This window comes from Lutra lutra, chromosome 4, assembly GCF_902655055.1.
Source record: "Lutra lutra chromosome 4, mLutLut1.2, whole genome shotgun sequence".
Classification (NCBI taxonomy): Eukaryota; Metazoa; Chordata; class Mammalia; order Carnivora; family Mustelidae; genus Lutra; species Lutra lutra.
This window is the reverse complement of record NC_062281.1, coordinates 168570797-168591176: the sequence shown is the minus strand read 5'-3', so window position 1 is coordinate 168591176 and position 20380 is coordinate 168570797. Positions and strand designations below refer to the sequence as shown.

Sequence of the window (20380 nt, the reverse complement as noted above, 5' to 3'; positions counted from 1 at the left end):
GAAGTCTTGGGCTTTGGAATAAAACAGCCCTGGCTTTGTCACTGACTCCATTCATTACCTTGTATGAAACCTCAAGCAAATTACTTAATTTGTTTCCCTATTTGCAAAATGCAGATGACACCACCGAACTTTCAGAGAAGCCAAAGGAATAACCAAATGAAATCTAAGTGGGTCAAGAGCCTAGCACAAAGCTTGGTACACAGCAGACGAGCAGGAACAGTTAGTGCTTTTCCCTCTCCCACTTGCCCCCACAACACTCCTAACCCCCCACTGCCCTGATCATAAAGTTTACCATTGATCAAGTACCCTCTAATTGCCATGGATTCTCCTAAGTGCTTCTCTGTTATTTCCAATTATTGGCTTCTTTTTGCAAATAAGGATACTGAGGCCCACAGCAGAAAGCAGACACACCCAAGGACACAGAACCAAGCCAGTAAATGGCACAAGTGACATTAAAGCCCAGATCTGCCTGCCTCCACAGTTTCCCCTCTGCAAGCACGAGCACAACATCTTCGATGAAACTGTCAACTTGCAGAGTTAAGTTCTCTGTGAGTCTGTCTGGATAACAAAGCAAAAGCACTACTATGGTGTCCACCGGGTGTGTGGCTGTCAGTGCTGGGTGGAGGCCATGCCCTACCCTTGCTGAGCATCTACCAGACAGGTCTGGGAGGACCCTTCCTATCTTCTCAGCTACTGGCCTTCTCATTCCTTTTCCAGCATACTAGAAGAACCAGCAAAACCATGGGAGAAAAATACCTCATGATTCAAACTGTCAGCAGTGAGTGAGCTGGTTCAGTGCTTATCAGTGACACTGCACTGTGTACACGGGGGGCCACGCCGTGCACTGTCGCAGCCTACAACAGCAACACGTAGTGGCAAGGGATACACTCAGCTGGGGTGCCTGGGTGGCTCAGTAGGTTAAGCCTCTGCCTTCGGCTCAGGTGGTGGTCTCAGGGTACTGGGATTGAACCCTGCTGAGCAGGGAGCCTGCGTCCCCCCCGCCTCTCTGCCTACTTGTGATCTCTCTCCTGTCTAATAAATAAATAAAATCTTAAAAAAAAAAAAAAGAGAGAGAGAGAGAGACACTCAACTGACAGGAAGATAAACAGATCCAGATCCAACTACCCAGAATCCAAGTCAAGGCTGTGTTAATGATGACAGTGATAGTACCACTATCATAAATGATATTAATAGCGAATACTTAGGGCTTACTACATGCCAGGCATGGCTTCAAATGCTCTCCATTTATTTAATCTTCACAGCTACTCCAGCAGTAAGTGCTATTATTATCTGCACTTTACAGACCAGAAAATAAATACAAAGATCTTCAGTAACTTGCCCCAGAACACAGAAATAATAAATGGCACAGCCAGGAGTCAAACCCAGGGAATGTGGGTCTAGGGTTTGTGCTTTTAACCAGTAAACTATATTAACTATCAGAAAAACGTGAAGTTCAGAAAACATTTCTGGCAAAAGAAACAATTTCAGTACAACGATATGGCATTATGGTATCCTCAGAAAAAAGGAATAATAAGTAGGATAAACAAGTAGAAAGGAAAAATTTTGTTTCAGAAGCATTAGGGAAGATGAAAGGATGAGGGCTCAAGCATTAGATTCAAACTGACAGCTGGAGTTCTGTTCTCAACTCTGTCACTGACCGGTGAGTGACCACAGGCGTGTTACCTACCCTCTCCGAACCTCAATCTCTCCATCTGAGAAATGGATATCCTCTTACTGTACTTTTATGGCACAGTGTGAGACCCACAGACCCACAGTAAGCACTTAATAAATGGTAACTGCTAATAATAATAGTTCACATACATTTTTATGAACAAATTTTTATTTTAAAGGATTTGTTAGTAATACATATATACTAGTAATATATAGCCAAAGTGTTAAGACTTTGAATGCCATGTAGAGCTTGGATTTTACTCTATGATAAATGGGAGCTAGGGGGCACCTGGCTGGCTATTGGAAGAGTAGGCGACTCCTGATCTTGGGGTCGTGAATTTGAGCCCCATGTGGGGCATGGAGTCTATTTAAAACAAAAACAAAACAAAACAAAAAAGGTGGGAGGAGCTATGTAAATAGTGCACAATGCAGGAAATCCTGGAGAAAAGCCTGTAACACAGGGCACCTAGCATTACAAACAATGGAAAGAATCAATTTTTCCTATTTCAGCCTAGCCACCACCCAAACAGTTCTGTTACTTTCTTAAAAGTTGAATAACTATGCTTCTTCATTTTCTCTTCTTTTCTTTTCTTCCTTTAGAGATCTCTAAAAACATATCCTGTGTCCTGCAAACCGACAAGCCCTGGATTCAAGCTCCAATCTGCACCCTGTGCAAATCCGACTTGGGTTGTCAAGGGCTAACCATGACCAGTTCAGCTTTCTTTCTTTCTTTTCTTTTCTTTCTTTCTTTCTTTTTTTTTTTTTTAAATATTTTACTTATTTATTTGACAGAGAGATACAGAGCACAAGTAGGCAGAGCCGCAGGCAGAGGGAGAGAGAGACCAGGCTCCCCCACTGAGCAGGGAGGTCTTGGGATCGTGACCTGAGCCAAAGGCAGATGCCTAACTGACTGAGCCACCCAGGCGCCCCCCAGTTCAGCTTCCAAGGAGGAAGACTCCAGTGCAACCACTTCACAGCAATAGGTTATAGTGGTGACAGACCACTAGACAGATGACGTAACTTTTTCCCTCCAGGCTTTCCCTTCCCTGGACCTTCTGTGAACTGTCTGGGTCCCGCCATACAGCAAAAACAGAAGTGGCAAGACCAAACCAGGAAGGGAGGGAAGAGGAGTTCAGAGCATGCTCAGAGAGGAAGGGGGCAGGAGCTGCTCACGTGACTAAGCACTTCAGGGGATGAACTGCCTGGGTCGCTATAGCTCAAAGTCACAGACATTTTTTTAGCACCTACTGATGTGCAAGGCTGAATCTGGCTGGCATTTGGGGGGGGGGGGGATGCAAAAATGCTAAGAACAGCAAGTTCAAGCTTGTAAAAATGTAGCTGAACGAGCAGTCAACAAAGATGAAAACGCAAAGGGCTTTATCCAAAAACTATAAGCAGTCAAGTTTGAAGAAGAGGAAATGAAGGTGAGCTGGGGCAGATAAGACTAGATAAGATAAGAGGGGGCTAAAGCCAGGCTGTGCAGGACTTGAACAGCCATGTGGACACGAGGAAGTGGCAAAACACTCAAGTTCACATACAAAATAGTAGGGTACGATAAGAGTCTAAGGAGATCCCTATGGAGAAGAAGGCTTAAGGTTAGGAAGGCTTGTAAGGAAGCCACTGGGTTCATTCAGGTAAGAGGCTACTTATATGAACTATGGGACTTTAAATTTTTTTTTCAATTTTCAAAAAATTTTTAATTGCAGAAAAAGAATGGATAGAATGTGGTTATTAGGAGAGGAGAGGGAAGAGTCCAGGATGACTGAGGTTTTTAGTGACTATATTAACAGAAAAGAAACTGGAGGGAGGACAGAAGAAAGATGATGAGTGGTTACCTGGAAGAAACCAGCCTAGGATAGGCCCTGAAAAGAGCAGCCAGTTTCTAAGCTCTGGGAAGTGCGCTTTGCAATTCCTGAATGTGTTTCCCAAAAGGAAGCACCTCTAAATAATGCAGAGTTTCTCTCCCTCCCTCTTCCTCTGACCCTATCCTCAAATAAATAAATATTTATAAGTAAATAAATAAAGGGACGCCTGAGTGTCTCAGTTGGTAAAGCACCTAACTTTGGCTCAGGTCATGATCTTGGGGTCCCAGGATTGAGCCCCTCATCGGGGAGTCTGCTTCTCCCTCTACGCAACGGGGAGTCTGCTTCTCCCTCTCCCTCTGCCTGCTGCTCCCCTGCTCATGCTCTCTCTGTGTCAAATAAATAAACAAAATCTTTAAATAAATAACTAAATAATTCAGAGGTGAATTTTCAGGAGACAAACATTTACTCTCCTTGTATAGATGGAAGAAAGGAAAGTCAAGAGACACAGCTAATATTATACCAAGGTGAAATAAGGAAAATAAAAATTAAAATATCCACCCAGTGGGTGGCTCAGTGGGTTAAGACTCTGCCTTCGGCTCGGGTCATGATCTTGGGGTCCTGGGATCGAGCCCCGCATCGGGCTCTCTGCTCAGCGGAGAGCCTGCTTCCCCCCTCTCTCTCTGTCTGCCTCTCTGCCTACTTGAGATCTCTGTGTGTCAAATAAATAAATAAAATCTTAAAAATATATATATATATCCAGGCCACTTAGCCACACACTTTGTTCAAATCCTCATCATTCATCCAGCTTCGGCTAGCCTAAGGCTAGCCTAAGCATCATCGCTGGTAAAGCCTACAAATTTGTTACAGTATATTTTAAGCAGCAAAGAAAACAGGCAAGTCAGCTAACTTCTATGTTCCAACACTGTCTTCCCTCTAATAAATATTGATGCCTCTCTTCCTGAACCTTCCGTCCCTGAGGAATTTTCTGTGCAGAGCTCTACTTCTAAGTGAATGTTTGTGGGTCACTTCTCTTGCTCTAGACTCCCACTGTAGAATTCCAACAGAAACTGTTTTCTGAGGGAAAGAAAAGTAGGGGTGGGGGTGGGGGGATCTCCAGTTCTAGAAAGGAACACAAGGTTAAATGGGACAAAGAGGGAAAATAGAGAAGGGAACAACGAAAGGAGGAAGAAAAAGAAGCACAGTTCTCTTTTGTTTAAAGAAACAAGGTGATTCAAACTCATTTGCTTAGAAGCCAGTGGAGCTTCCCACAAAGGCACACACAGAGAGAGAGATTGGGCGATATTCCCACCTGCAGAAACATCTAAGAGAATTCCTTTTCTCCACACTAAAAGGATATATTGGTCACAGAGATTTTACTTACTGAAAGAGAGGGGTTGGGGTGAGGGAACTGACCATCCCAGGGGTTATTTTTCCAACATTCTCTCTGGCTTCTACCCTAGTGATCTAGGTTACCCTTTAGGCTTGCCCTGAGATATAAATAGCATTCATTTCCTTTCTCAGGCCAGACAGACTTTAATGCTTTGTTTCCTGGGTCCAGGGGAAAAAATACTCACAGCACATCTCATTTGCAATCTGAGTTACTACAAAGCTGCCTCACTTTGAATCAACCATGGAAATAAGAAAACCACTTCAAAAGACCAAAATTTGTTTGTTATTACCACTTTGTTAAATCAGCCCAGAAGAGCCCCTATGGGACTTCTGAGTAGTTCTTTCCCTTTTAGTGCATACCTTAGAATCTTCCAGAACACAGCTCTGGGTCTTTGCATGTGCCCAGGATGAAATGTAGGTGAATGTTTTACAGAAGGACAGTGATGAGTGCAGAGGCCTATGCAGGATCCCCCAAGGAGCTTTCTGGATAAAACCACCTTCACGTGCTGGATAGGACTAAAAGGCATTTGTCCTTATTTCTTTTTAAGAAAAAGCTCCATCGAGAAGAACAAATATGTGAGGCAAAAAAGTCCCCACCTGTGATGGCTGCTTGTTTGAGGCCAGTGCAGTTTCTTAGCCCAAGAGAATCAGATGAACAGGCTACCACTCCACCTGCAGCCCACATTGCAGCATCCCATCTGTCAGACCCCTCTGTTAGACCGTCAGCTCCTTGAGGGAGCCCTGTTTTTTCTGAAGTGCCTCCTGAGTAGCATTTTTAAAGCAGCCTTTTGCCTCGGGTTGGTTCCTCAGGCTATCAGGAAGTGGGTCTTTTGATCATATGCATATCGTTAGAATCCAATCCACTACCTGTTTCCCTTGGGGCCCCGGCTATCCAGACCATCCAGAGGAGGCCCAAAGAGGGACTCTCCTCTGAGGCCGGAGCAACTCTGGAAACAAAGACGAGAGATAGAACTAGGGGCTTGGTGCTCTCTCTTGCCAATCTTACCATGAGCAACTTAGCAATTAATCGCATAACCCCACTTACTGTAGGTACAAAGATGGGGCCAAGTCATTTTAAACCAAAAATAAAATCAAAACCTTGACAATAATTCCTCACCAGCATGTGACTAGGTTTTGTTTTGTGAATGGAAACGAAAGATTCTGAGATCCCTGCACATTGATCACCCATGGGCGGACAAGCCGCCTTCAGAGCTGTCCGGACTTCTCCTGGAAGACCTCTCTCCACTTAGGGAATGAAGCACTCCAGCAACCTGGCGCTGGCCAAGAACACACGACCCACCCCCTTCTGTGGCCACTGGGCCTGTTCTCAGTTGTAGGCTCTCACCAGCCCCAGCACCACAGCCCAGAATGTCATGGGAACTGAAGCAACAGCCCTCTCAAGAGCAGTAGTTCAAGTGAGACGAGATAAGCCCAAGAAAGATGCATGTAGGCACCCTCAGGTGCCTCAACTGCACCTGGTGGCAGCTGCAATGAAGGAAAAGCATAAGCACTAAGGAAGTCCTTTGCTCACCCAATTTCCTCTCATTTTACAAACTTTGTGCAACATGCTATCCCCACCCTCCTTGCCCCAGCCCCTCATAGTTTCCAGGCCTTATAAGAGCAAGTGGAGTGCTGGCCACACTTACACAGCTACTTGACAGGCTCTTCATCTTTCGCAAATGGCTGAGAAAAGGGGCACGAATGGGTACCAGTGGTCATGCCAGAGCTCACACGTAACTGGTGCCGCATGGGCACACCCAGGAGAAAAACATACCAGAGGGCCGTTGCAGAAAATCCAGGAGCTGGACAGAAAGTCCAGGTCTGCAGGTCCTCCCAAAGCACCAGACTGACACACACTTCAGCCCTGGGCCTCTGGCTTTCCAAAAGACTACCTCCTGCTCAACAATTGGCCTTTTGTGCTGCACAACATTCCCCAGTAAGGGCTCGGTTTAAAGAATCTAGTCCCTTTCACCTGTACCCTCATCCTGGCCTCCAGTCCCTGGGTAGGCAGGACTCTCTCAGACTCCAGATGTGTGCACACCCCCACCTATCACCCCCATCTATCTTCGGGCGGGCTGAAGACCGACAGGAGAGCCGGGAAGCCCCAATACACATACTCTTCCTCGCCCAAAGGAAGGCTCCGTCATGGCGAGCGCACCCCCAACACAAGCCAAACACGCAAGGTCAGAATGGAGAAACAGAGGCTCAGAGAGGGGCAGCGACCGGCCCCAGGTCACACAGCGAGTCAGGAACGGAGCTTTACTACAACCCCAGCCTCCGGATCCCTGAGTACCAGACAGCCATCCGCCTGCCCTCAACCACGCGGGCGAATAATAATATACCCACGGAACTTCAGTCCCAGCGTCCCCGCCTCCGAAGGGCCAGGACCTTGGTCTTTGACCCGTACGTCCACCTGCCAAACCGCAGACCGTGCGCACCCGAGGCCCGGGCCCGTCGCCCTGCCCCGCCCCGAGCCCCAGCCCAGCTACCCACAGCCCGCCAAAGACCTGCAGAGTCGCAGTCTCGAGAGCCGGCGGCGGCGGACATTTCCCTGCCTGCTTCTTCAAGCTCTTCATCACGCCGCCCGCACCGCCCCATCCGCTCCGCCCCCAGAGGGGCCCACCCCGCTTGTCACCTCCGCCAATCGAAGGCCGATCTTTTCCATAGCCCCGCCCCTAAACAGAAAAAAAATGCCCGCCCCGTAGCCGCACCTCCTCCAATCCCTACCAGCCGTTTCGAGACGGATACCTGCCTCCGCCAATTCCGGCGAACCGCGGCGCGGTACCTGGAGGCGAGTTCCAACCGAGTGGCGTGGGCGGCTCGGACTCCGGCCGGGTGCACCTGTATCGAGACAGCCACAGGAACTCAGGATCTGGAGTCGCAGGGTCGAAACCTGTGGCGGGAATATGGAGGGAATGCTGAGCCATGGGCTTGAAGGGCCTGTTCCACCTCTGCATGACTGTATGCCAGTGAGCAAGTCGCTCAGCCTCCCGGGAGGGTCCCTAAGCCCGCTTCCCGGCGCACTCAGTGCGTTTCAGATTCAAATGCAATAATAAATGTGAAAACAAAAGAAACCTTCCAGGCTAGACCCGCGCCACTATGTGCCAATGCCTGCGCTTCCCTTTGTGTTACACCTTATCCTCACAACTAACTTCAGGAGGTAGGGAACTATTACGCCATGGCAGCTGAGCTCAGAGACCTTAAGTCTAAGGTCAGGTAGTGGGAATTCAAATAGCTGTCAGTAGTAGGGAGCGGGTCGGGTGCTTTAATGGCCCATAATCTCCCTCAGCGACTTGTAAACTACTCCAAATAAACACACACTCTAAGTGAAAGCAGCGTGCTTGCTCTGGGACCTGCCTTCAAGACAAGTCCTCTCAATGACAAGCCTTCTGGTTCCCGCTTAACCAGACTGCCACTCCTTCCTAGAAAGTCTTGAGTGGTTCTGCCTCTCACTCAAACCCAGTTCTGTCTCAGCCCCAAATGCTTTTGGTCTCCTATGCTCTTTTTCCTGGTCTTGTAAAACTGCACAAACCTGACCAAACTGAATTGGATTTGCAAGAGCATCATAACCGAAGAAATTTGGGTTCCAGGCCCCAGTGTGGCACTGCCAGACACAACTTTTAAATACTTTTCAGCATTTACATACTGTTAGCCCATCCTGGGCCTCATCTGATCCTCACAAAACTCTTGGAGTAGTAGGGAAAGGAGATTCATATCATCACTGTACAAATGATAAAGTCAAGGCCTAAAGAAATAAAACATACTGTTCACATTCACGACTAGGAAGTAGCGGAGCTGGGATCTGAACTGAAATCTCTGGACCCCGTGGTCATGAGTTAGAACCTGGGGTTGCAAATCTCATCATAGTACTTCAACTGATGAATGAGCTTGGGTAAGTTACTTACCTTCTCTATGTCCGTTTACTCACCTATAAAACAGGGTATCTACTCTTTAGCATTGCTCAAAAGAAAGAACAGGAGAACATGGTTGGTGTGCATTGTCTAGATGTCTAGAAAAATATCTGGGACATAGTAGATGTTCATTTCATTAGCTGCTTCTTTTCCCTAGCAGTGGTTTCTTGACCAAGGTAGTTCCACTCCCTGGCCTTTTGTGCTGCACATTATCCACCAAGGACTGGGTGGAGAAAACCTATCTCCTTTCACCTTTCACCTCATACCTCATCATGGACTCCAGTCCCATTACCTGTAAAATGCAAGGCTTGGGCTTATAGACAGACACCCAAGAGCCTTCAGCAGTGAGAGTCCCCTCTTCTCTGGGCCCCTCCCTGAGGAAGTCCATATGGGACGACTGCTCAGAGAACTTGATTCAGTGCAGGTTCCTGCTGGTTGTCCCAAGTGTGGGCCCCAGAAAGCAGAACAGGGAAGACAGCCAATAGACACACACTTAAGCCTTAAAGAGGGAAGTCATCCTCGACTCCTCTCTTTCCATCTTCACGCCAGCCTCAATTTCTGTTCTTGCATTCAACATATATCCATGAAGGATCTACCAAGTGCCAAGCACTGTTCCAACCCTGGGGGTAAAGTTGTGAACACAACTCAAACTCACCCCCCCCCCGGGGGGAACCTTCATCCCCTTCAGTTTGAACTCTCCAGTGCACACTTTGCTCCCTGTCCCCATTACCAGGCCCTAGCCTTAGCCTCAGTTTTGTTCGTTTGTTTTTTTTTCTTTTAAGATTTATTTATGGGGGGGAGGAGGGAAAGAGGGAGAGAGAATCTGAAGCAGTCTCCCTGCTGAGCGTGGAGCCCAACATGGGGCTTGATCCCCCAACCCCGAGATCATGACCAGAGTTGAAACGAACATCCCACCCCCCAGGCACTCAACTGACTGAGCTATCAGGCGCCCCTCCCAGCCTAAGTTTTTTACTCCTGAACCCCTGCAGTACACTTCCATTGACCTCCCTGCTCTCCCCTTCAGCACCAGTTTTCCAGCAAATGGGCACATTTTCCTACATGCAAATCCTACCTTGCCATTCCTTTGTTTAAAACTCCTACAGCTCTCCACAAGCTGTAGGGCAAAGTCCAAGGTCTTTGCTGGTTGGTTAAAACCCTTCCCTGAGCTGTCTGTGCTGGCCTCTCCTGGCTCAGCTTCCTCCATACCCTCCTACCCCACATTTGATACCACCCAACAACCTTCTCTTCCCTCAGACAGCCCTTTCCCCCTTGTTGCCTGCCTGGAAAAACCTCATTCATCTTTCCGCTCTCAGCTTACACATCACCTCCCCCCACAAAGTTTTTCTTCATGGAACTGTTCATATGGGATAGAGTGGCGTGAGCTTAGGAAGCACTCGTAAAAGAGTCTGCATCAAAACACAAGAGCTCGGGGCACCTGGGTGGCTCAGTACGTTAAGTGTCTGACTTGGGTCATGATCTCAGGGTCATGGGATCGGGCCCCACATGGAGCCCTGCATCAGGCTTTGTGCTCAGCGGGGAGTTGGCTGCCCCTTGTCCCTCTACCTCTGCTCCTCCTTTCCCCCTGCTCATGCTCTCTTTCTGTCTCTCTCAAATAAATAAAATCTTGAAAACAAACAAACAAGCAAACAAAACCCATAAAGAGCTCAAGCTCTGGAGAACACTTTCTAGTCTTGTCTAATCCTGGCTCCATGGTTTACCAGCTGTGACCTAAGACACCCTCTCTGAGCCTCAGGTGCCCAATCTGTAAAATGGAGGCATTGCTAACACCTACCTTGTAAGGCGGCAGTAAGGAAAATTGTGTAATGCATGAAAAGGTCCTAAAGCAGGGTCGAACACATGCATCAACAGTGAATGTTGGCTAAGTTATGGACCCTCTCGTACAGAAGGATGAAATGGTTTCTGAGCTCCTACTGTGTACTGGGCACTCTCACGTGTGTTATGCTATTTAATTCTCACACTCCATGAGGGAGATATTCTTGACATACACAAGTCTACAAGTCAAGTTTCAGACAGGTAAGGTGGTTTGCCCCAAGTTACACACAGCTAGGGATCGGCAAAGATAGGTTTCAAAGGCAAGGGGCTGTGTAGCTTCAAGGTCCCTGCTCTTTGCTATTAACTATTATTACCCATCCTACAGGCTCCATTGGACAATGGATAGCGGACTAGACTTCTATTACCCCTCCTACATCTACTACTGATAATCGTAAGATGAGTTAGCCATATTAGTTGAAGCTTTGGAGACAAATTTCCGCTAGTAGGGTAAACTTTAAACCCCTTAACCAGGGGGGCGCCTGGGTGGCTCAGTGGGTTGAGGCCTCTGCCTTTGGGTTGGGTCATGGTCCCAGGGTTCTGGGATTGAGCCCCACATTGGGCTCTCTGCTCAGCGGGGAGCGTGCTTCCTCCTCTCTCTGTGCCTGCCTCTCTGCCTACTTGTGGTCTCTGTCTGTCAAATAAGTAAATAAAATCTTTTTTTTTTTTAAATAACAAAAAACCCTTAACCAGGCATTCAAGGCTCTGTAATTTTGTTTCTACTTCCTTTTCCCATGTATGCCAGGTTGCACCCAAAGCCAGTCTCCTGGGGCATCTGGGTGGCTCAGTGGGTTGAGCCTCTGCCTTCTGCTCAGGTCATGATCTCAAGGTCCTGGGATCAAGCTCTGCATTGGGCTCTCTGCTCAGCAGGGAGACTGCTTCCCCAACCCCCCCGCCCCTTGCCCGCCTCTCTGCCTCTGCCTACTTGTGATCTCTCTCTCTGTCAAATAAATAAATAAAATCTTAAAAAAAAAAAAAAAAAAAAAAGCCAGTCTCCTTCCTGGCGTACCATGTAGCTAAGTTGGAACCTCCTGGACGGTCAGTGTCTGTGATGAGACCATGATGGAAGGAAGGTGTCCCCCACCCCATTCCCACAGAGACAAGGTGTTGGCTGGAAAGGAAACAAGTAACAGTATTGGGTAACACCTAAGACCAGCACCTGATGGCTGGGATTTGCATGTTCTGTGGCTAATCCTCTGTTCTGCACAAACACTCCTTTCCCTGCCTGGCTGAAATCCTGCTCTAAACAAATTTTTCCCCAGAAGCCACTAACCTCTCACTGCTAAGCCAAAACTAGACTTGTTTCTCAGCTGCAGTGGGAGAGAGAGCAGGGTTCAAGGGCAGGAGAGCCCACGTACCCGACCTCTCTTGGTTCCAGCTGTGGTTGCCAGAGAGAGGGAAGATGGGTCTCTAGAAGCTTCTGACCTGCCAACTTGTAAGAGATTCTGCATCAGAATCACAGACTGCCCTGTGCAGCCCTGCCCAGAGCCAGGAGGACAAAGAGGACTGTGCTGGATGTAAATCTCGGGTCCGGAAATGGGAAACCAGAAATGCAAACACGTTTGGTTCGTGGCCTGAGGGCACTCTGGCCTCCTGCCAGCAGCTTTGAGAAGGCACAGAAACTGGGGAGTATGGGGCCAAAGGGTGGAAAGTCAACTGGCAGCAGGTAGGTCAGTGCCCAGCCAATGCCCCTACCCCACCCCAGAGAACCTGGGGTCTTACCTACCTGGACAGGCCCTGGAAACTTCTTGGAGGAACATCCTGGTGTGTGAACCGAAGGGCAGCAGGAATACGAGGCTGAGCTCCGCCGTGTCCAGCTGGACGGTCACATCTGAGCCTACACAGAGGAGGTGGGAATTGCGCCCTTGGCCTCCAGGAACCAAGGGCTAAGGCTGGAGGCCCCAGAATGGAAGAGAATCAGTCCCCCAAGATCCCAAATCTTCTTCGGCCTGTAAGCAGTTTACCCATACGAAGTTACTTAATTTCTCTGTGCCTCCATTACCTCGTCCATAAACTAGGGATGACAACAGTAATAACCTCACAGAGTTGTGAGGAAAGCAGCCTATGGTGCCTGTGAAGCTCCTAGCACAGTGCCTGGCACAAGAAAACCAGGGATTAGACGTTCATTCCTGTTGTTCTTACCACCGCCCCCACTACTGCAGCCTAGCCAAGGAGATGAGCATTAAACAGATTCACCAGCGATAATTAAATCACCGTGAGTGCCACAGACCGGCGAAGATGAGAAAAAGGAATGGGTATGCGTGAGGCTCAGACAATTTCAGGGGGCTCAACACAAGCTTCCTGGAAAAAGCCCAGTGTGGACTGAAGCCTCAAAGGATGAGTTGGCTAAGCGAAAGGAGGTGTGGGGTCTTTCAGGAAGAGGGAACAGCATGGGCAGGGGCTCGGCGGGGGGGGGGGGTGTCATGTTCGTGGTGATGGAAGCCATCCAGAGGATTCCAAGCACAGCAAGGAGGAGGAAAATGGTGGAAGCCAGGCCAGAGAGGTGGGCGGGCCTGATCCTGCAGCATCCTGCTTGCCACAGGAAGGACATCACCATGCTCTTACTTCACACCATTCTTCTCTCTGCAGCTCCTCTACCCCCTGTCCCAGCTGGGACTCACGCTGAAAGGACCACTCACCAAGAATGTAGAGTTCGCCATCTGGGGACACTGTGTGGAGGGAAAGGCAAAGGCCCTTAGCTACTGAGCACCCTAGCCCCTGCAAGGGCAGACATGACCCAGGGACCCAGAGGAGAGGGACTCATACCACCCAGACCCTGTGGCACCTTCTTCCAGCGTAAAATCCCGTGAGACTGGCACTATCTGGTCCAAAGAGACATCGTCCCCCGTAATGGCCATCCTCCGGTGCGTATACAGGAAGAGACTAAGGGCAGGAAGCAGCAGTGAAGATGGGGCTCCCTAGCTGTCCCTTAAGCCTCGCGTGCTCATATTCCCTCCTTGGTCCCTAGGGTCGTGCTGGTGGTGCCCAGCGATGCATAGTCCTCATGCCCTCTCTGTCCATGGTGCCCATCAGAGACCGCCATTCTATGGATAGGTCCTCAAAGCTGAATATGTCTCATCTGGGGGACGTCCCTGCTTTGTGAGTAAAACACATGCGTGATCTAGCCATTGCCTGTGACAGCAACAGTACAACTTCAGCCACCCCCTTCCCTCTCTGACCACAGTTTTGCTATCTGCAAAGTGAGGGTGGCAGATTAGAAAATGTCTCATGCCTCTCCCTCCTGGCTCTGAGACCGTGAGGCTCACTTTCTGGCTCTGAGACCTTTGATAAGAAGTCTTCATTCTCTCTCTGCTTCTGTGTAATATGTAGGCATTAGTAGCAACATTTACTGGGTACTTTCTGTGTCCTTCACAGGGTCTGAAACATGTTACGTGTTACTAACCCACTCTAACCTTTAATCTGGACAAACTGAGGGACAGAGTTTGCTTGCTCCAGATCATGTGGCTCAGGGGCGTGGGTGGCTCATTCAATTAGGCGTCCGACTCTTGATGTTGTGACCCTGAGCCACACTCAGGGCACACTCTCAGAGAAAGAACCCTGAGTGGGGCTCCATGTTGTGAAGCCTGCTTGAGATGCTCTCTTGCCCTCTCCCTCTGCCCCTCTCCCATCCCACTGGCTCGCATGCTCTTTCCCTAAAACAAAAAGAAAAAAAAGTCACATGGCTCAGAAGTAATAAAACCTGGATTTGAATCCAGGCAGAAAGACCATGCAGCTCAAGATCTGGGCAAGTACACGAAGTCATCTGTGCGTGAGGCGTTCCTTCATCAGACTGTGAGGATTTTATAAGCTAATACACATGAAGGGCTTAGAATATAACGTTCAAACAATGTTAAGTATCATTAGTATAATTAATCTCGAAGACTTAAGACTGGGCCCCAGAGGGATGGCTGAAGTCCAGCTGGAGGGTATGGTGAAGGATAACCCTGAGGCCTGACAGGCAAGGACCAAACCCCTCACTTACGCATGTTCCTGGCCACCTTGTTTCAGGCGGTGACGCACGAGTCCCAGGAGGCGGCTCTGTCTGCTGTCTCCCTCACACAGCACACCTTGTAGTGCCTGCTGCGTAAGGTCAAGGGAAACCAAAACGAAACCCGAGGCCAGGCCTCTGCCAGCCCAGCCCAGCCCAGCCCAGCCCACCTTCCCTGCCTTTCCATCGCTCACCAGATTCGCTGTGTGACCTTGGGCAAGTCACTTCACTTCTCTGATTCTTCCTCATCTGTGACATGGGGACTGATAACCCCCAATTAACAGTAGGTTGGGAGGATAACAGAGTATTTAAAGCACGGAGCAGAGTCCAGGACTGAGCAAGTACTTAGTAAATACTGGTTTCCTTCTCCCCAATGGCAGAGAGAGGGAGGAGAACAGACAGATACATAGACAGGTCCGTTCCACTGCCCAGGGTCAGGGTGGGTGCCAGGCCTGGGAGCTCCGTGCTGGGAAGGATATGATGATGCAGTATTCCCCCTCAGCCAGGGTCTCCTGGATCGCCACAGACTGGTCCATGCTGGGCCCTGCTGGGCAGACACACCCTGGAGAGCAGCAGATAGGAGCCCCCTTTGGTCAACATGTTACCCAGGAAGTGATGGAGTTGCCTCAGAAGGCTGGGCGGCAGGGAAGAGGGGTCCTTCTTCTAAAGGGTCTTCTAAAGGGAGAGGGTAGAGGAGGCCTGACCATCCTCTTCCTCCTCCTTAGATGGGCCTTTTAGTTTCCAGGGGGAGGGGCCATCCCTTTGGCCCTGGAGGGATGTACAATTTGTTGTACCACCCTTTGTCTGGAAGGGCATTCAGTTGTTTCTGAGTGGGGTCCTGTCAACTAGTTGGAAGGTGGGTGCCTTGTCCCCTTATTGGAGAGGGAGACACAGCCCCACTGCCCCTGGGATAGGGCTCTGTCTCCCTTTGTGGGGAGCAGTAGTAGTCCTCTCTGGGAGGCACCTCTCTGGGAGGTGTCCATGGTGTGTCTGCATGGGTTTGGGGGGAAATGTCCTATTCCCAGGAAGGGAGGTGTCTCATCCTGGACAAGGACCCCAGTCCTGTTCCTCTTTTCTTGGAGACAGAAAAAAACATCCCATTGCTCCTTGGTCCTCCCACCCGCCCAGTAGGCCTCATTGCATCAGCCACAGGCCAGGGGGGTGTCCAGTAGTGACAGCCACAGGACAAGGGTCTCAGCCCTCAGTTTGCCCAGTCCCTCCTGCCCAGCTCTGCCCTGGCTTCCCCTCTCCGCACCTGCTCCCAGCCCCCTGCCATTGTCACCTACCTCCTGGGCTGTCACCGCTGGGTACGCGGGACACTGCGGCCCTGGCTGGTGAGGGACTACGTTTCCCAGTAGCATTTGCGCCACAAGATGGTCAGCCAGCCTGCAAGTCCCAGCATGCCCGCACCAATCACAGGGGTGCTGGTGGGGGGAGGGCTCCCCCCACACACCTCCACTCCCCACCCCCATTAACCCCTTAGGTCCTGGGCTATGCTGGGTTCCCGGTTCCGGAAGGTTTTCTTAAAGACTGCTCTAACCTCTACCCCGGCCCTCTAAGTCTTGGGGCCAGAGCTCCCCCCCCAGGGCCGGGAAGGAAGACAGCCACGTCTGCCTTAAGGGAAAAAAAAGAATGCATTTTCACTTTCTCCTCTATCCCGTCCTCAACTCCCCTCATCGCCGCTGGCCAGCTCTGGCCTCGACTGGAACGGTTTCTCCCCACAGAACTACCTTGTCCTAGCTTGAAGAACAGCACTGTCGAAGAACCATCGCCTCAGTTTCCCAGGTGGAGAAACTGAAGATCAGAGAGGTTAAACAGCGTGACCAAGGCCCTGCAGCTAGCAAGTGGCAAAACTGGGCTCAGCTAAAAAGTCTCGCTCCAGCTTCCATGCGTTGACGCTGCCACACACCGCCACCTTTCCTCCCTTCTCCCTGTGTGCGTGACGTCTGTGCGTGACGTGTGCGTGACGGGAGCGCCTGGTCCTGCCTGCCTCATGGGACTGCTGGAAGACAATGGATGTGAGTGTGCTTTGTAAAGGGGTTACCCTGTTCCTGGGCACTGCCAGGAAGAGACCCAGGGACCCAATCCTCCTCCTCCTCCTTCTCTCTCTCCCCCACCGCTGGGAGGAGAGAGGACTTGGAAGGGAGTCCCTCAGCTCTCAAGACAGCCTATTACTCTCCAGCCTCCTCCCCAGATTTATGCACTTTCTCCTTTTGGGCCTTGATTTCTGTATCTAGGATAAGGAGTTTCCCCCAGATGGAAAAAAGGGGCCAGCTCCGATATGGGAGTCCAGGACAAGTCTCTCACCCTGTTGGCTATGTCACTGTAAGTTGAAAGCTTCCTGAGGAAGAGGGCTATGTCTTTTCCATATCACACAGTGTGGTTTCTGGCACAGTTGGCCCACAGACTGTGTTTACTGAGTCAGGGAATTAATGAATTGTCCTAATGAATACATCTTCTCTTAAGCTTTGACCCAAACGAAGGGGTCAGTCCTAGGGAAGGAGTGGCCACTGTGACCTCAAACCAGTGCCCCCTTCTCTTTCACTAAGCTGGGAGTTGCTGCCCTAATGGCCAGTCCAACTCTACATATGGAAAGAGCTTCCAGAAACAGATGGCTCCTTCTTCCCAATCTCCTTTTGCCAGAAATCCACAACTCAAATGGACCTCAGGTTTATTTGAATTTGATTTCAAAGTTACGTGGAGGATGAGGAGAAAGTGAATTGATTCAGACCCTTAGGGATAAAGGGGGTGGGGTCACCAGGAAAGTAGGGGAACCCCAATTCCTCCCCACTCTTAATGACAAAAGCTAGGGAGGAAGGTCTGGGAGAAGTGGATGGGGCCAGACTTTGGTGTCCTCGCATTTGACGGGGGTCAGGAGAGAGGTTCTGTTTTTCCAGATGAACCCCAGCCTCTCCCTGGGACTGGCGCTGAGGCCCTGCCCCCTTGGAGTGCACCAAGTTCAGGCCCAGGCCTTGGGAGGGAGAAGTGAGGATCCTGGAACCCAGGCTGTGGACTCCATCATCCTTTTCACTAAAGATATAGCTGCAGTTATCCGAGCTGGGGTGGGACTGGGGGCTTGCAGGAACTATGGGGTCTTTTTAGCTGCTGCTCCCGGGTTCTGCTGGATCCAGCTAGAGGAGTGGGAAGGGAGCAAGGCAGAGTGGAGGAGCAGCAGCATGGACCCAGCCATGGCCCAGCGCAGGGGGCTCCTAGTGAAGATTCCCATCCAGTTGGAGGCAGTTGCCTGGGGCTGAGGCTTGGCAGCACCCCTCCTAGCAGGGCTGAGCCACAGCCCTGGGACCCCCCAGGGGTCCCTGCCATGCAGCTTGGCTGCAGCCCACAGTATGGCTTGAGCTGGACCAGTTCAGCTGCAAGAAGAGATGAGACCATTTATACTCCACTTGCCCCTGGCCCCCACTCACCGAGGCAGAAAGTGCTAAGTGGGTCATGCGCTGAGCAGAACCTCCCTGGTCCCCGAGCTCCCGCCCCACAAGGTCAACCAGCCAGGCCCCAGAGAACATACAGGGTGAGCAGAAACAAGGAAGCCTGCCATGGAGACTTGGAAAATCCCAGCTGCTGCTCTGGATTTAGTATAACTCAGAGCTGAGAGGGACAACCATGCTGGACCCCAGGAGCCTAGCCCCCAGCAGGTCTAGCTCCAGCCAGATTCTTTAGCTGCTGACCTCCTCTGTGCAAGCAGGAGGAGAAAGGGCACAGTTCTGAGGGAGGACAGCCCCGCAATCTTTGGAGTACTCCCAGTGCTCACCGCACAACCATCCAAGCCCTCAGGGCCCAGGGTCACAGCTTTCTGCCCTCGAAGAAGTCCCTCCCTTGCAGGAGAAGGTGAAGGCAGGCTGAGGGCGTGGGAACTCCATTCGGGCTGAACAGGGCATGAATGCTGCACAGAAGCAAGGAGACTCATGTGTCTGTCCGTTGGTCTGAGCTCCGACTCTTTTCCTGGCCTCTGCCTCCCAGAGCAGGCAGGTGTGAAGGGGGCTCCCTTCCCTAGTGGGAATCAGCTTGTCCCTGGAATGGTCAAGTGGCCTAGGCCTGGAAGCCCAGCAGGGCTGTCTAGGGAAGTGTTGAGATACCTCCGCTGCAGGGGAGTATGGTGGTAACTGCTCTTCGAAGTCCCAACCTCCACCCCAGAAATGGCTTACATTTGGGAGGGGGGCATTCACAACCGGCAGCTCCCCACTGTGCTGCCAGCTTGGACCAGCTTCCACGGAGCTTGTGGGAAGGGGAGTGCTGGTGGGGAGAGGGGGGAGGAGGGGCTGGGACAGGGGAAGCTGGAGCGGGTGGAGCCCCAAAGGTACAAAGCTCAAACTTGGGGAGTGGTGAGGAGAGTAGATTCCAAAGGTAAGGAAGGGTCAGCCTGGCTAGGCTTAGAGGTTAGGGTGTTGCTGGAGGCTGAGGGTTGGTGAAAACTGAGCTCAGACTCAAGGCTTTTCAAAGAGTGGGGTTCAGAGTTGGGGGCTCATAGGTGAGCAAGGCTCAGAGCTCAAGGGGCCAATGAGAGAAGTCAGAGCAGGGGCAATGGCTCTGGCCCCAGGCTGGTGGGGCTGCTCTGCTGAGGCTGGCTCAGAAAGTACCACGCCCTGTGGGCTGCCACTGCGGCCCCACACAGAGCAAGGGCCTGGGCTGGCAGCCTGCTGTTCGCCCAGCAGGCAAGGGCTAGGACTGATTTCCCCCATAACTGAGGTTGCACTGGGCTGCCTATGTAGTGGGCAACATTGAGTCGAATCAGCTGGAAGAAGAGAGTGTGGGAGGAATAGGCTAGTCCTGGACCAAGCTCAACCCCCTGCCCCAACCCCAGTGCTGGACCAAGCTCAACCCCCTGCCCCAACCCCAGCAACCCACTCCTCTTCTTCCTGTCAGCATCTCTCTCCCAGCGCCTTACCACTGCATGCAGGGTCAGCAGCAGCGCAGCCCCGCCCCTCACCTCCCAGCAGCGATGCTCCCCGATGCTCACCACTGCTCTGTTCTGTTGAACTTTGCCTCCTGGTAGCCCATCTCTCCAAAGCTGTGCATATCTGCGGATAGGCTTGAACCCTGTGGCTCCATCCCATGGGGTGAAGGCATCAGGAGGCTGTCTCCTCCTGGACAGGAGCAGGGGTCAGCTGGCTTCACCCCAGGTTCTGGGCTACCAGTTAAGACCTGCAGGAGAGGAGGAGAAGGAGAGGGGGGACCCCTGCAGGGGGCAACCAGTTCAAGGGTCACAAGTCAAGGAAAGGTCAAGTGAAAGAGGTCATGAGGTTGGGGAAAAGGAGGGGCAGTCCCAGGTCCAGCAACAGTCATGAGTTAGGGTTGGTCACAGAGTCCAGGAAGGGCTGGGTTCTCTGGGCTGAGGACAGCTACTTCTGAGCAAAGCAGCCGAATGGCTACTGCTGGCCACAGGCATCTTCTGTTGAGGTGCTGTTGGAGCCAGAAAGCGAAGGACCCAGCTGAGGGCTACACACACGAGGGGCGGAAGCAGTGCTTAGGATCCAAGGTGCTGACGTGAGGCTTGGCCGGAGGGGCCACGTCACTCTCTACCCTCACCCCTTCCAATTTTATTTTTCTTTTGTAAGAAATCTCTACTCCTAACATGGGGTTCAAACTCACGACCCTGAGATCAAGAGTCATACGCTCTAGGTACTAAGCCAGCCAGGTGCCCCTACTTTCACCTCTTCTTATCACCAGGCACCTCAGTCTCTCTGCTGCTCCCCTCCCCTCCAGCACCACAAGCAAGAGGCAGCTCTCGCATCAACACCTGTCCAAGGGGAACTGTTTCCAAAAGTGAATAG

General features: G+C 51.0%; 1 protein-coding gene across 13 annotated transcripts in view; it reads right to left on the bottom strand.

Annotated features, from left to right (window-relative positions):
- Window positions 1-15980, bottom strand: part of INPP5B (inositol polyphosphate-5-phosphatase B) — a 47531-nt gene extending 31551 nt beyond the window's left edge. Inside the window, exons 1-7 of one of the 13 annotated variants that reach the window (XM_047727914.1) lie at window positions 15881-15980; window positions 15074-15156; window positions 14589-14683; window positions 13246-13275; window positions 12609-12700; window positions 12333-12443; window positions 7618-7758 (exon numbers count right to left, since the gene is read on the bottom strand). In XM_047727914.1, coding sequence (XP_047583870.1) covers window positions 7618-7758; window positions 12333-12443; window positions 12609-12700; window positions 13246-13275; window positions 14589-14683; window positions 15074-15130 — 526 coding nt within the window. In that variant the 5' untranslated portion in view covers window positions 15131-15156; window positions 15881-15980. Of the gene's footprint in view, window positions 1-7372; window positions 7486-7613; window positions 7759-12332; window positions 12444-12608; window positions 12701-13245; window positions 13276-13391; window positions 13490-14019; window positions 14228-14588; window positions 14687-15073; window positions 15157-15880 lie in introns of those variants that run through there. The other 12 variants (XM_047727924.1, XM_047727917.1, XM_047727911.1 and 9 more) reach the window with 12 other exon arrangements.
- Window positions 15981-20380: the final 4400 nt, after the last annotated feature.